Raw genomic sequence first — 17,094 nt, forward strand, 5'->3', positions numbered from 1 at the left:
ATTTAGGGGTATTTAAATAGAGGAAATTCAGACCCAGCCTCTTTAAATTCATTATGCTTAGTCATTGAATTCTAATAGTTTTAAAATATCTGTTTGGTTTGTTGTCAAAGTAAATTGGGAAAGAAAGCAATTTCACACTTTATTTTTAATATTGGTAACAACCTCAACAAATTGTAACCAATTGCAACATTTTTCTTTTGGTTTTTGTAGGAACAAATTGTAGACAAATAAACTGCATTGATAAACATATTGTAATGGAATTTCTATGTTGTAGAAATCAAAGTGTCAATATTTTTTAAATAAAAAACTTGTAAACTAAAACTTACCTTTATATTTCTAAGATTATAAAAGTTGTATAATATGCAATGTATCATAAAGATATACAAAGAGATGGATTAATCTTTAAAAAAGTCCTAGTGAGAAATGGCTAAAATAGATAACAGGATTAAAGGGATGTAACACAGCTGAGTACAGAAGGGGTAAGAAAGTGGTCTCTTAAGTGAAGTATTAACTTGCAGTTGACAAAGTTTCACAAAAGTTAACAGATGTGTTCAGTTGTGTATTAATTGTAGTTGACATTCTTTTTAATAGTACTTACATTATCTTATTAAAGGTATACTTAATTATGATACGAAAAAAATATCCTGTCATTCAAAATCTTTTGAAAACATTTTGATTAATTTTTACATATAAAAAAAAGAAAGAAAATATAACCAATCTAGTGGAAATGACAGAAACGACTTCAGCACACAGTAAATAATTAATTATTAATCACAGAGCGCTTTTGAAACAAGGTTTAAATTTTCATAAAGTAGAAAATTTTCCAAATGTAAAGGATTTTGTTTTTATTATTGGAACATTTGTCTTTAGTCACATTTGCTTTCCAGATAAATTACTTCATTAGTGTTTACAATTAAAAAGACAAAATCCAAGTTAAACATTTTTCATTTGTTTTTATTTCCCAACAAAAATACAAACTGAAATAAATTACACAATGGCCGATATTTATAAATGAAAGAAAAATGAAACCGTAACACAAGTATAGTAATTTCTTTGTACAGAAAAATATTAAATAAACAAAACTCCTTGTAAGCACAATACAAGATTGTTTATTTTTTTTTTAAATTCTGTTACTAATTTTTTTTAAAAGTGATGTAAAATCAAAGGATCAGGGTAAGAAATTTTGAGCAATTTCTTCCTTCTGAGCACAATAGTTTACTGTATGATACAAATGTATCAAGAAATATGGGAAAATATCTAGGGTATCAAAGGCATCTACTTTTTGAGGAATATCTTTTTTGTAACAGTTCACTTTAAATGAGCACATATGTATATAGAAATGATGATAGAAAAAATAGCAACTCTGCCCAAAAGATTATACAATATATTTTTTCGCCATAGTTGAGGAATAGAAAATTTGAAAATTCTGTACTTATAAAAATAACTACATTGACAATGTCAGAATAAAAGACTGGAATAGTGGCACATTCAGTTGATCAAGTTTCATTAAACTATTGAGTACACAGTTACTCTATGAAAGAATACACAGAAACAATTCTAACAGCCGCTTTAAAAGATCACAAATTAAAGTCTCAAAGTAATAATTAGCTTTAATTTCAATCTTTCTGTGAAATAACAGCGAAGACGTATTACATTTTGCCCAGTAAAAACAACACAAATGAAATAGAGAAACAGATTTAATGCAACATATTCTCTTTAGAATTATCACAAAGCTATCAGATATAATTTACAAAGTAATGAAATAACCATTTTTAAATTTAATACCTTTTTTATATAATCAAATAAAATCAGGCCTACATTTTTTTTAACTGGTGCATTGTAGTTGATTCTTTTTCTGATGCTGTGGTGCAAGGTGAAATAAAGGTTTTAATTGTCTCTAAAGATTGCATTTAAATTTTTAAAGCTTTTACTTAAACTAAAAGCAATGCATAAAAATCAGATTTTTATCAACCAAATTCCGAGATTTAAGTTGTAAAGGTTTGTGTTTGTATATGTTTAAAAAAAATACAAAACACAGAGCTAAAAATTCCAAAGCCATGATCAGAAAAATGTAATGTCAATACAATAAAATACTCAAATTCAAATTACTAAAAGCAGGTTTTTGTAAATTTTAACACATTTCTATTATGTATTATTCTAAAGGTCAAAAATATTATTCTCACTGATCGAAATAAAATTACTGTAAGTGTTTGGCAAGAGTAGGTTTGGATGAGTTCAATTAATGGTTCAGTTGTAATGTTTAATAAAATGTGTGAGCATTTGGCAAGAGTAAGTTTGGTTAACAGCCTGCTTTTTTTAAAGTAAAGTTTCCCTTTCAAACCTGACGGTCTATGAGGCAAGTGAAGTAGAGTTCACTTGTTTCTGTGACCTCTGCAAAAATTGAATGCTTTTTAGTTTTACTTCAAAAAAAAGAAAATCCAGGCCCAAAAATTTTAAATAGCCTTTGACAGTATATTCATAATTTCAAACTATAAGCATAAACCATTTTACCAAGATTGTACACATACCACATGATTACAAAGTGAAAGTATTTTTTTATTAGTCTAAAAATCTGTCTATGAAATTTTCATGGGGAAGTTTTCAAAATTTAAAAAAAATCTACGTTTAGAACTTTGATTTCTTTTTATTTACATTCAATTTCTTTTTTCATTTTTATTTGAAAAAAAAAAACATTTTTTTTTCAAAAGAAGTGTATGCTTTTGAGGCATGAGAGTAAAATAGCATTCATAGGTTACTTTGTGAGGAAATGCATGGGCATCATCTCAATGGTAAGCCAGTTGTCCCCCTTTAACTGATAGGCATTCAGAGCTGAGTGGACAAGTAGGCCTACATTTGCACTATAAGGATAAGCCAATCAAACAAATTTCATAAACTCAACAAATATGTAGGTTGTGCTTTTTAAGCTTCTTTTTAAAACTTAAACTACCAATTGTTCAAATGAGAGAACAAAATCTAATTCAAATTGTAATTATTTTTTTTTATAAAATATGAGATTTTAAAAACCAGTTAGAAATGTATTTTTGAGATATTGATGCCAGACCCACATCTAAAACCTGACCATGACTTAACACCAAGACAGCCGTGGTGACAATGAGCTAAACTTCAAGTCAATCTTTTCTGTGACAGAACATATTTGAGTAGGTCAACTGAGCTCAAACCCTGAACCAGATTCAATGGCGTACAATAGTTTTGTTTTCATGGTCAGCATGTCCTGGAAGGGTGGCAGCTTGAGTAGATTCATGCATGTGCTGGCAGTGGGCAGACGGTCAACATCAGCGCCCGCACTGTGGATACAGAATGCCGGGTACAAATCCTGTGGACAGATGGATAAAAACAATTACAGAATGCTGAGTAAAAATCCTGGGGACAGATGGATAAAAACAATTACAGAATGCTGGGTACAAATCCTGGGGACAGATGGATAAAAACAATTATAGTACACCAGGTACAAATCCTGGGGACGAAAACAATTACAGAACACCGGGTACAAATCCTGTGGACAGATGGATAAAAACAATTATAGTACACCAGGTACAAATCCTGGGGACAAAAACAATTACAGAACGCCGGGTACAAATCCTGTGGACAGATGGATAAAAACAATTATAGTACACCAGGTACAAATCCTGTGGACAGATGGATAAAAACAATTATAGTACACCAGGTACAAATCCTGTGGACAGATGGATAAAAACAATTACAGAATGCTGGGTACAAATCCTGGGGACAGATGGGTAAAAACAATTACAAAAAGCTAGGTACAAATCTTGGGGACAGATGGATAAAAAGAATTATTTTTAACACGTTTTTCTTAACTCAGCTTCGTGTTTGTGGATTTGTTTGTTTGTTGTTAAAATTGACATCGAAAATTAGCCCACTTCTGATTGCTCTAGAGATCTGAAATTTGGCATGCAGGCTACTTTCGCCTAACAATTTCAGATGCAATAATAAAAACTAGCAATTAGAGACCGTAATTAGCTTAATTTAATTACGCCCCAAGGACCATAAAATTGAGGACATGATTTCTAAAGATACCGACAAGACTGGAGGCCTATTGACACAGTTACTTCGGCCCCAAACGATGTGAGCGCGCTGGCCGTGATCGTATAGTGGTTAGTACTTTGCCTTGTGGCCGCGACAACCCAGGTTCGAATCCTGGTCGCTCAAGATTTTTAGTTCGTGTATTTATAAACACTTAGTCATACTTAATCAAGTCATTAGATAAAGTAGAAAATAAACTATATAAAAAACTTTTTTAAAAAACACGTTTTTCATGTGTAGCAACGGACTAAAAAGGAGAAAATAAAATACTTAAAAAAAACTTTTTAAAAAAAACACGTTTTTCTTGTGGACTAAAAAGTAGAAAATAAATTTTTCTTTTGTGCTTCCTCGAGCTGTGCAGGTTCTTGTGATGACTGACAAAAAACGTGGGTCAGGCAGATGGGTCGGGAAATTTGATGGTGAACGTACCCACGTTTTTTGTCAGTCATCACAAGAACCTGCACAGCTCGAGGAAGCACAAAAGAAAAATTTATTTTCTACTTTTTAGTCCACAAGAAAAACGTGGTTTTTTAAAAAGTTTTTTTTAAGTATTTTATTTTCATTTTATGGATCAATAGCAAATCTTATTCAAACACAATATTAATTTAACACACTTAGCGTTATTTCTTCTGTCTTTAAGTAGAGCAACTTTAATAAGTTACTTTTTATTGCTTGACAACAGGCCCATAAACAAGATCTTACCCTAAATCCCAGCAACGGAGGTCTTGAACAACTTGTGACAAACTTGAGAAGCTGTTGTTTTTGTTTGTCTGTGAAATCATCAACCACAGCCCAAAACAGGGTTATCACAGGATGATGGTCATGGTAATCACCTGGAAGAGAAGACCAAAGATAAGATTAGCTACAGAAGTCATGACAAACTCTCAGCTACCCACTGAACACAAATATGTTTTTTAAAACTGGGTGAATCCATCCAAAGCAGTGACACAAAATTGAAAAATGCAAATTTCACACAAAAAACATAAAAAAGCCTACTATGGGTTTTATCTTACCAGAATACTTTGTGTAAAAGTGTGTGTGTAAGAGTGTGTTTTATCTTACCAGAATACTTTGTGTAAAAGCGTGTTTTATCTTACCAGAATACTTTGTGTAAAAGCGTGTTTTATCTTACCAGAATACTTTGTGTAAAAGCGTGTTTTATCTTACCAGAATACTTTGTGTAAAAGCGTGTTTTATCTTACCAGAATACTTTGTGTAAAAGCGTGTTTTATCTTACCAGAATACTTTGTGTAAAAGCGTGTTTTATCTCACCAGAATACTTTGTGTAAAAGCGTGTTTTATCTTACCAGAATACTTTGTGTAAAAGCGTGTTTTATCTTACCAGAATACTTTGTGTAAAAGTGTTTTATCTTACCAGAATACTTTGTGTAAAAGTGTTTTATCTTACCAGAATACTTTGTGTAAAAGCGTGTTTTATCTTACCAGAATACTTTGTGTAAAAGCGTGTTACTTACCAGAATACTTTGTGTAAAAGTGTGTTTTTATCTTACCAGAATACTTTGTGTAAAAGCGTGTTTTATCTTACCAGAACACTTTGTATAAAAGTGTTTTATCTTACCAGAATACTTTGTGTAAAAGCGTGTTTTATCTTACCAGAATACTTTGTGTAAAAGTGTCTTATCTTACCAGAATACTTTGTGTAAAAGTGTGTTTTATCTTACCAGAATACTTTGTGTAAAAGCGTGTTTTATCTTACCAGAATACTTTGTGTAAAAGTGTTTTATCTTACCAGAATACTTTGTGTAAAAGTGTTTTATCTTACCAGAATACTTTGTGTAAAAGCGTGTTTTATCTTACCAGAATACTTTGTGTAAAAGTGTTTTATCTTACCAGAATACTTTGTGTAAAAGTGTTTTATCTTACCAGAATACTTTGTGTAAAAGCGTGTTTTATCTTACCAGAATACTTTGTGTAAAAGCGTAAATCAAGAAGATCAATAGGAACGGCTGCACCAGAGATGAGAACTTGCAGCTCCCCACTGTTGAACATCTGCAGCCATTCAAGCTGGATCACATCGTTGATACCTTGTCTGAACGCATTGCAGTGTGGTCGAATCTAGGGTTGCAAATAAACTCTATTAGGCAAAGCTACTGTTGCGACTACTGTCAAACAGGACATTTCAAATACAAAAAAACATGTAGATGAGCCCATGTAATCTAGTACCATATTTTCAACATACTGTCTATTTATTGCACATATTTAATCAGTGTAGCTTAGCAGATGCCTTAGGCAGCTTTTGAAATTTAGGTGGCAGGACAAAGTGCCGAACATAGAATTATGGAGAAAAGCAAGGCAGGAGCCTATGACAGTGCAAATAAGAAGGAGAAAGTGGCGCTGGGTGGAACACACACTGTGAAAGGCTCACCCAAATGTGACATGGGCGCCCAAGACAAACCTGGTGGAGTAGTCTTCTAGAAGAACTGAAGCCAACAGGAATGTCCTGGGAGACGCAAAATTAATAGCCAGGGATCGGATGAAATGGAAGGAAATGGTGAAGACCCTATGTTCCATAAGGAGCAGAGAGGACTAAGTCAAGTCAAGTAGCTTGCAAACAGTCTACCCCACATCTGACTGACATCTGAGAGCAGTGTTCACACATAATGTGACCCATCTCTACCAGTGTATGACTTTAGCCTTAAACCAACAAGAAAAACTAACCTGTTTATTGATCCTGTAATCAGCCATCAGGTGGATGTATTTTATTTTATTCGCATCAGTCACCTGGATGTTTCTGCCTCCAGGCTTCAATTCTTCAATCTGCAGCAAATTATTTGATTTTCAGATCATTTTTTTCTTCTATTATTTTTAAACTTACATTCAATTATGTTGAAGTCTCAAAAAGTAAACAAACTAAAAATGTATAAACTAGTCCCTACCTTAGTTTCCCCAAATTCACTGTTAACTACAGTGAAATCCAGACCTAAATCTGCCACATCACCTTCATAGTGCTTCAGAAATAACAGATTTCTGTGAATATATACAATTAAGTGACCATTACATTTGTTTTCCAGTTGTTTATACAAGTATTTATAATGTAATGGATAACACCACACGTTATAAACAAACAGCAAGGGGGAGCTTACTTGTACATGACAGGGTCCATTGACTGCAGGTGGTGAATGTCTAAGTTGGCATTTCCAGGGCTTAAGATCTTGGACAGGAAGAAAGAGGCAAATGGGAGCTCAACAAGTAAGTTCTCCATCAATGCCTGCGGACAAAAACAGAAATATTTGTAACAGAAGATAGAATTAATTTTGCAATTAATTACAGTAAAAAAAAAGTTTTTAAAAATGTGGATTAAAATAATAAATTTTATAACTTGCGTATTTACCTTTCCTAACATACGCCCCAAGAAAAAGTAGTGAGCTGTGAAGTTTTCCACAAGCAAACCAGCCTCTGGATTTGGGTACAAGGCCCTGTCCTCTGTGTACTTAAAAAATCCTCGGTTTGGATCAAATCCTGTCTTCAAGAGCTCAGATAGAAACTCTCTAAAAATGCCTCCACCATCTATACCAGCCTCATCAAGACCTGCATAGTTTAGGAGACTGACTCGCATTCTCTTCTTTAAATTCTGTTCTGTAATTTTGGTAAAAAATATATATATAATTAGTATTTTATCTATAAAAAAGTAAGCACAGATGTATACACTCAATAATTAAAAGAAACTATAGGTTTTTTTTAAAGAAAATTAGCTATATCAAGAAAAAAATAATGAATTATTTTGAGCTTTTTTATTGATGGAATAAGGAATTATAAACTTGGTACCTACCATTTTCTGGTGACAATTTTTCAAAAGCGTCTTCATAAATAAAGTTTCTCCTGATGGTGACGACAATAGACGAGCCCAGGCCAAAGTTTGTTAGCTCACCCTGGTGCTCTTGTTTATCAACAATTATCAAATTTTGTAGAATCTGGCAGAATATATTAAAAAATCTAGACTTAATCACTGCATTGTTTTAGTCTATAAAAATGTTTATCTAAACAATAACTTTCAGAATTAAGTGATAACTTAGAGTAAGGAGAAGATGTCAATGTTTTGTGAAAAAATTAAACTATTCTACTTTAGCTTTGTTTATTGTATGAATATTATACTTAAATAAATATTTAGATTCTCTAGTACTATGTTAAAGGACCTATATGGACAATAGAATTAATAAATTTGTTTGATGACTTGAAAACTAGGTCTTTATAAATTATAATTATAAAATTGGAATAAATATTTAGGATTTAATAACCAAAGGAGAATCTTATTAACCTTGAAACTGATTACTTACCTTAACCCTATCTAGAAAAGCTACCACAAAAGGTAACTCTGTTAATATCACAAGGTTTCTTACATCACGATTAGCAAGTGGCGGTGCATCAGTGTCTGAATAATCCACACAAAAAAAAGTATTTAATTAATAAGTATTTTTTTATGTAGATTCTAATACATTTATTACTTTAAAAAGCTTCACACTGCATTAGCATTCTATTATATTTTGAACACTTACCTGTGTTAGCTTTGGTTAACAAGCTAAGTGTTCCAAAGTCCCGTCGTACAAAAATTGCATTCTGGACTGAGTATATCTGAGAGGGCTGTAATTAAAAGTACATTAGTCTGTTAATAAATCAATATTAGCGGGTAGGTATTTTAATGTAATACATTAACACTGTTTAACTACTAATATTACATAACAGAAAGATTTGCCGTTCCCTTGTTAAAATAAATAAATTATATTTAGAGAGAGGGATAAACCCAAGAGCATTTTAGGAGTAATATAATAATAGAAATTAAACATGTTTACCCGATCTGTGCGTATATTAATATTTGGAGCCAGCCAATGTCCCATGGGACAAAAAGGACGGCGACTGTCTCTGTTATGAAGCTGCCTTACTAAAGTAGAGATAACCTGCAAGGGATAAATTAATTCATCAGCTACCAACAGATTTATTTGATAGAAAAACAAACTAGGTTAATGATTTATCAGCTAAATTACTGTTTTATACAAACGATGAAAATTTTGTCACATATTTTAACTCACCTTAAATAAAAATGCCCATTGCTTAGTTGATTCAGAATTATAATCATCATTATTTGAATTTAAGAAAGCTCCAGTCTTTCTAAGGGCCTGATTATAGCATGAAAAGAAAGTTTTGGGCTTTAAATGTTTATCTCAAAAAGTGTCAATAATCTTTTCATTAAACCAATAGGATATTACAATAAAATTATAGTTAAACAACATTTAAAAGACATGCTATGCTTTACCTGCTTGTAATCATTGCTGATGGTGACTCTTGAATCTGGATGTGCCAATTCAATAATTCCTAAACAAGTGTCTCGTAAATATTGGCACATCACAACAACCTCATCTAGACTAAAGGGCATACTTGAAGATGCAACTACAGGGAAAAGTGAGGAATTCATTTATTTTTTCTGATGTGCCAAGCATGTTCAAAGTGAGCATTGAATTTCTAGTTAAACTGAAAGACTTTAATTTAAGGGTTATAAAAATGATGTAGTCTAAAAGTCTTAATAAAGTAAGACTCTGAATTTTTTAACATCCCTATTCAAAATTAATATCAAATAATTAGAACTATTTTCAACCACAATACTACAACTACCTTGAACATCTTTGCACTAAATGTATAGCAAATAATTAGAAGTATATTTATATTAAAATTACCTTCAGCATCCCTGTAGAAATCCCCATCATGTAGAGTGAGCAATGAGTGGTTAAACAAACAACAGAATGTGGTCAACAAAGGGACTATCCTGGCCATGTTCGCTCTTGAGATAGGTACACCTTTTGATAACATGTTCAACAATGAGGTACTGGATCTGAAAATAATTTTGCGTTTTAAATTACTTAAATTATTATTACGTTCAATTCATTTTTAAACTACAACACAGTAATTCTAAGTATAAGATAAATTTTCCAATCCACAAAAACGTGAATTCAACAGGTTCTTTTTTCCAAATTAATTTATAAAGTAATAGTTTTTAGATTTATTTCCAATTATAGGATAATTGATTCTCTATTTAATAACTTGAGCTAAATGAATGGGTTGTGAGGCGCTGTATTTATAATATTACGTCTAATTTTAAGGGAAAAAAATTATTAGAACATTTATTTATTTAGAATTTATTTTATAAATAATAAATTAATGTCTAGTTAGAAAATTTGATATTCTAGTGTTGTCATTGGAAATGAATTAATATAAATAGGATGATAAACCTAACCAAAGACAGACATTGTAACTAAATCAATCACCCTAAATACTCAGAGGTACAAAATAACTCAAACTGCATGGGAAGGTAACAAAATGTACATGATGTGTTTTACCTGGTAACTGTAGGAATAGACACAGTGTAACAAGCCTCCCAAAGGCTTCTCATAAACTGTGGGTTAAATGCCAAGACATACAGCAGTCTGGATGAAGTAAAAAAATAGTCATCTTTACTTTTACTGGTCAATATTCAGGTAAAATGAAAACAGTATTGTTCAATACTTTACACTGCATTATATTACAACTAAAAACTATTCAATTGAGAAGTAGCTGACCACCTAATAAAATGTTATTTTGATTCATGCCTGAAAAATTTGGGACAGCTTGGAACTTTGTGACAAGGTATGAAGAAAGTAGGGAAGTGGATCTGCTTAAAAAGTATTAAATAACTGTGAGATTCAGATAGTCTGCAAGTGGCTATTTGCAGAACTTAAGCCACAATCAGCTCCACCTAGAAAAGTTGGTGAAGGATGGTTTGAGTTATGGAGATACAAGCTGGAAGTGTCGCCAAAAATTTGTTTTTTAAAGTAAAATAATCTCTATTAAAGCTTTACTTTTTTTCAACAGTCAATTTCCATTGCGCAGAGAAAAAGCTGGATAGCTACATCTATCTAATTAATTAATTCACAATTATAGTTAATTTTAAGCATTAAGAGTAACATAAGTGGTCTCTTACCTGACTTTATGTAGTGACATTTTCTGATAAGCCAGAAGACAATAAGCTATGGAGGCAAGAGACTCTATGTACTCAGATGCTGGGAGATTCATTAAAACATTGAAAATACATTTGAGATGAGCCTCGGAGTCAATCAAACGTAAGCATTCAGAGCGCACATTTTCTATATTTGTTGATCCAAATTCCTGTTATGAAGAAAAAAATAGAGAATATATTTATATTTTTCACAACACTGAAATTTACTGATGAAAAATGTATCTATAGAGACCACATAAAGATAAAGCAGCAGTAAAAAAAAATCAAGCGATTACATTAACCATGTTATTCAAACAACAAAAGTAAGTACAGGTGAATATTTTGTCTAATGTTGTTCAGATATCTTAAAAGAGTCAATGCCATTTTGTTGAATTTGCTAAAAAAAAATTCTAATTTAAGAGTTTTCTTGCCTGCGTTTATTTTCTAAATATTTCAAACAATTTAAAGCAATATTATTCATTCAGCTCCACCCTGAACCTCACAAAACCACCACGTAATTCAAAACTATGAGGCCCTTACATTATCTAGTTCCATTTCATCCTCTGAATCAGAAACATCACCAGAGTAGATGCTAGACTGTTTGGATGCTGGTAGCTGCTGGAGCAGTCTCTGTAGCAGCTTTAAATATGCTGCACACAGCTTCACATCCAAATTATCTGCACGTCAAATTAACAATGTATATAAAAAACAATAACAACTAACTTCCAAATTTAAACATAATGAGTTGGAAAGAAATGAAAAAAAAAAACAAATACAGAAAAGCATGAAAAGATGTTGTAAATAACAGATGATTCATTGGGAGTTGAAAAAGGTGAAGAAGAATTATATGTGGTGAAAAAGTTAGATAATGTAGAACACATTTTTTTTTAAATTTCAGATAGCTTCTTAACCATATAACACAAATTTAACAATGCAATATTTACTGTAACAACATTGAAATAATCTGTTTATCCAGCTAGTTTAATTTAATTATCATGTATATTACAAGAACATCACAGCAGGAGTACTGATCAAAATATTTTCTACAATCATTATAAAGATTGATTCAACAAGTTGATGTTGTGAATCAAGTGCTATTCAAGTTTTACTCAATATTGTGTGTAATGTAACAAAGGTTTACCTAGCTCTTTGTTTGCCAACATCAGCAAAGAGACCAAAAGCCAAGGAGTGTCACCATCTCCGATGTTGTAGTCATCTTCAGAGTCGTAAGAGGGTGAGGGTAAATCTGACCCTCTAGCTGGTAAAACTGTCCCTTCAATTAGTGTCTGAATCAGTTCAACAAATGGGAATGGGTATTTCCCATAAGCCATTGCTGGTAAAAGGAATAATGCTATTTGTTCTGAGTATTGCTCACAAAGGAATGTCTTGGTTACTTTTCTCAAAATGTCCTGTCTGTTGAAAAAAAAATTAAATATACTCTTAAATTCATTTCTAAGAAAAAGTATATTTTACCATTTTAATTAACTGTATTTATTAAACTTATCAATGTTCAAATGTTTGAAGGGCGTTGTTTGTTAAGTGTGCAAAGAATAGGTACTTCGCAATTATATTATTATTTCAGCCATTACTCAGGATCCATAATAATTTAATAAAAATTGTAAAGTCAATAAGGGTTAAATTTAAAAAATTATATAAGTAAATACACTTGTTTTAAGATCAGCAACAGTAGCTTTATCCACACTAAATTCCCTACTTCAGAATCAAATGTTGGAAAAACACACATAAAAACTTACAAAGGAGTAAACATAAAACAAACAAAATCTTCAACTCACTTGAATGACTTATCAGCTGCTGTGACAGCAAAACTAACAGGACTCATGATCAGCTCAAAGATTGACTCAGCTATTGGTGTGGGTGGGACAGATGTTTTCTCCAGGCTTGCTGGGACTCGGCTGTTCAGTAACTTTCTCAAACAGTTAAAATATCCTGTAGGGTAAAATTTTGTTTCATCTTATGCATCACAATTAATTAATGCCCATCAAAATATGGATAAGATGAAAATGATTATAACAACAAAAAAAAACATTTAAACAAGATGTCAACAAGTTACTTTTAAATAAGAACTTGTTATTCATAACCCTAATAAAATATTCAAGAGCTGGTTATTCAAAATGTTAGCAGAACCAATTTGAATATCTAAAAATTAAGCAGAAAAGCACTAGTTTAATTCACTCAGAAAAGAAATACCAGCATAGAGGCAGTTTAGAGATTTTAAGTTCCATGCATTAAAAAACTCCTACCTTTATTGACCAAGCTTTGTAAAAGTTCAGAAACAAACTTCTGGTTGTCTGTATTTCCTCCAAAGTTAATATTGCCATAGGTTAAGGGAGACAGGAAGATTTCTAACATTCTCATTGGTATGGCTATCGGCGTATTTGCCTCCGCTATAGTATTCAAGTATCTGTGAAATTGTTTTAACAAACAATGTTAACTAATAAAAATAGTATAAATATAATATCAAAATATTTGTATTTGAATTTAACTAACACGCAAGTAGTTAAAATTTTGAAAATATCCTTTTTATTACATATAATTTACAATAAGAAATAAATGTTATTTGTTTTCAAAACACTTTTATAATAAATAGAATAACTTTTAATTTGAAAAAAAGAAAAGACAACATGGAACTTACCCAACAACTATGTTCAATAAAGAACTAATTTGTAAATATAACCCAGAAGGGTTTCCATGGAAACTGTTGAGGTATTCATCTTTCTGTTTTATCAGCTGCTGGCATAACAATACCTGGAAACAAAATCAATTATAGAAAATTGTTTCCAGTAAATCTAGTTTTCTGTATTTGTTAATGGAAAATTATCCATAAGTATTATATTATTCACACTAAGATTAACAAAGTGCTGGCTAACTAAATAACCTAATAATATTTACACCTAATTTAAATTGTTGCTATAATTGAATCACTGGTTCTATGTTTTAAAATGGAATACCGATATTAAACAATAGGTATCTCCATATTATGGTGCTCATTTGCATTAAATAGTTAGCCTGTAGCCTTAGAACAAGAACTTGAGATCAAACACATGATAAAAATATACTATTACTAGTCACAAGATCTATTCACGCTTACAAGTCTTTGACCATCCAATGGATCTCTAAAAAACAAGCACAGCTTTGAGATACACCAGCTGAGAGAGTTGATGTCAAAACTAATTTGATTGCCTTTGCTTTGAAACTTTTTATCAAACTCAGTCTGCAGTTGTGCCCTCTGAAAAGTACATAAAATGCTTTTTTTATAATATATTACAAATAACAAATGTGAGAATATATTAATAACCTTTTTTTAGTACTGACAAAATTAAAATAAAGTTTTTAAAAATAAAGATCCACTTACTAGATTTTTTCTAATATAATAACCCCTAAAGTATGACTGTATTTTGGTGGCACTTGAAATTTGAAGACGGGCTTCCTGTGAGAAAATAATTTGTAAAAATTAGAACTTTCAAGCATTCTACCATTAAAAAAGTTGAGTAAGCCTTTTATTTTATTTAACTGAATACTTTTTTTTACTAACCTCTCTTTTTCTTCTTTCCTCTTGAGCTCTTTGCAATAATGAGTCCTTTTTTTCCTATACAATAAAATTGAAAGCTGTAAAAATTCTGTCAGCATAATAAACATTTTATATTAATCTCTAGATATTTTGCCATTAGTTATAGATCTATGAATAAGTCATCATCTTTAATAATGTAGGACTTTAATTTATCTTCAGTGTGACCAAATAATGATGGGTCTAAATTCACCTGTGTTTATCAGCATTATGTTTAACTATTTCATATATATAAACCTGGACTAAATTTACACAGCAATTTATAAATTCTAATAACCTCAAAGAAAATGAAGGCAATATTTCTTAAACTGAAATTGATAATGGAAGGGATTGCATACAAATTCTGTAACAGGAACGTGGTGGGGTAGGGATTACTATTGTGTTGTGTTGACATTGTGTTAATTGGGATAGGGTGGTAGTAAAGAGCTACATTTTAAGCATAACACAGCCTTTAATATTCTTTGTTCTTATATTTACAAAATGTAATAAATATAAAATGGTTGGGTTAATAATGTTGGCTGAATGAAGGGGAGGGGTGTTCAATAAATGTGACATGGAAAAAAAATTATTTTAGTTATTTTTGAATAAAACTGTTATATCATTGCAGTGGGGGGTCTGTTTTTTGTCAAGCTGTTTGGATAGAATTTCATTGTATAAATCTGCTTAAGTGATGTGAAAATTTTTATGAACGGCCATTTACAAAACAAATTTTTTTCTTATTATTCCAGCTGTTAAATAAAGAGAAAAGCAGTTTTCTCTAAATCCCATAAGTTATACAAAAAAAATCCCAAAATGTTAGCAGCAACAAATTATTTTTCAGTGATGGGCAGATGGCATAAAACTTTTACATCTTAAAAGTTAAATGTTCCTAAGAAAATTTTATAGATTAAAAATTAAAACTGTTTTATTCTGGATGGGTGGGGTTAAGTGTGAATTCATAATAATGGGAAAGTGTGTTGTCTATGAAAACAAATGACCTGGTATAGCAAAAACAGAAATGACATAACAGAAATGTTTAATTATTTCTATACAGTAGGTTATTTATTTAATTTTTTTTTAATATAGCACAGAGTTACTTTCCCTTTATTAATTCAAACAAGGTCAGCTGATACCACTTTGACCTGTTTGAATTAAAATAATACTAAATTAATAGGCCTATTGCTCTGCTCTAATATAAACATTTAAGAAATAATGCATTGTCCATTACTTTTATTAATTACTCCTTCCTAGTACCTAACTAGTTAGCCTACAGCCAGAAAGCAAGAACTAGATCAAATAGATGACACAAATATATTAATACTAGTCACAAGATCTATCACTAGTAAATTGTAAATCAAATATTTAGTCTAGAATTATCTGGATTGGGAACTGATTTTTTTACACCAGTATCCGATAATAGAATCTTTAAAAAAGGAGTTTTAGATTACTGATAGTTAACTGAATTACACACATGTCTTGCTAATATCAATATGCTGACAGGATAACTCTATCCATACTCACCCTAACCCCCACCCTCGTCCTACAATACTTCTAACCTTAAAACTAGTCAAGATAACAATACTACTAACATTAACAACCTAACACACCATAATCATATTTTGGAAGAATCTTTTAGGCTCTTGGGTGTCTGTATCTTCAATCATCCGATTTATTTACTAATATTTTTACAGGCTTACGGCTTAGTAAAATCATGTCATTTGTAGATCTAGATTCTATAATCTACTAGAACTAGATTCTAGTGCTACCTACACTCTACACAGCCTACACTACATGTCCACACTAGTCACTAGTCTACAGGCATCTACAGTGCTACACCTAAGCCTACTATAGTACTAGTACTATACTATTCTATTTCTAGTGAATCTACTATCTACTAAACTAACTTAATGTTAGGCCTAATACTTTTAATACTAATAACTAATAATTAATTAGATCTAGATTAGATCTACTAGATCCAATACTTAGAGACTAGTAGATCTAGATTCTAGATCTAGATTAGATCTAGAGTAGATATCTACTAGATCTAGATCTAGATCTATCTACACAAGCCAGTGAAGCCAGAGAAGAAGAAAAATAAACACAGTCACAGACCTCCCCAAAAAATAAAAGTGAAGTAAAGACAGACGTAGAATCCAGATATCTAAGTCTAGATTCCGACAAATATTTGATTTTTATAAACAATTTCAGTATAGAGCAATAAATTATTTACATTTCTACTTGCACCCCTTAAAGACTGGACAGGTTTCTGACGAAAATCTCCGTTGAAGCTGTACATTTTACAACTGCAGTTAACTAAAACTTGTAAAATGTGTTATTTTCGAGAATATTACGGCTTTGCTATAGATAGCTTTGTCATTCTCTCTGTTATAAGAGAACTTTAGTGGTTGGGCACATTTAGCCAATAGTAGGATGTTTACATGCATCTAATGACAGAGCTTCTGATTGGTTAAAATATTACAAAAGT

General features: G+C 31.3%; 1 protein-coding gene across 1 annotated transcript; it reads right to left on the reverse strand.

Moving 5' to 3' along the window:
* Positions 1-715: 715 nt before the first annotated feature.
* On the reverse strand, positions 716-16,995 carry LOC131941174 (ubiquitin-protein ligase E3C). The gene is made up of 25 exons (XM_059300190.1): positions 16,840-16,995; positions 14,598-14,651; positions 14,418-14,492; positions 14,154-14,291; positions 13,698-13,810; positions 13,306-13,466; positions 12,838-12,991; positions 12,186-12,457; positions 11,585-11,721; positions 11,030-11,214; positions 10,410-10,496; positions 9,750-9,904; positions 9,332-9,465; positions 9,108-9,194; positions 8,871-8,975; positions 8,577-8,661; positions 8,358-8,452; positions 7,853-7,994; positions 7,415-7,659; positions 7,167-7,291; positions 6,960-7,050; positions 6,742-6,840; positions 5,982-6,138; positions 4,765-4,895; positions 716-3,334 (listed from the first exon to the last, which is right to left on the reverse strand). Exons 1-25 carry the CDS (start codon positions 16,903-16,905, stop codon positions 3,164-3,166), a joined length of 3,264 nt encoding a protein of 1,087 aa, XP_059156173.1. The 5' UTR covers positions 16,906-16,995; the 3' UTR covers positions 716-3,163.
* Between the last annotated feature and the right edge of the window lie 99 nt (positions 16,996-17,094).

This window comes from Physella acuta, unplaced genomic scaffold (genome assembly GCF_028476545.2).
Source record: "Physella acuta isolate Inbredline_101_S28 unplaced genomic scaffold, ASM2847654v3 ptg000351l, whole genome shotgun sequence".
NCBI classification, from domain to species: domain Eukaryota; kingdom Metazoa; phylum Mollusca; class Gastropoda; family Physidae; genus Physella; species Physella acuta.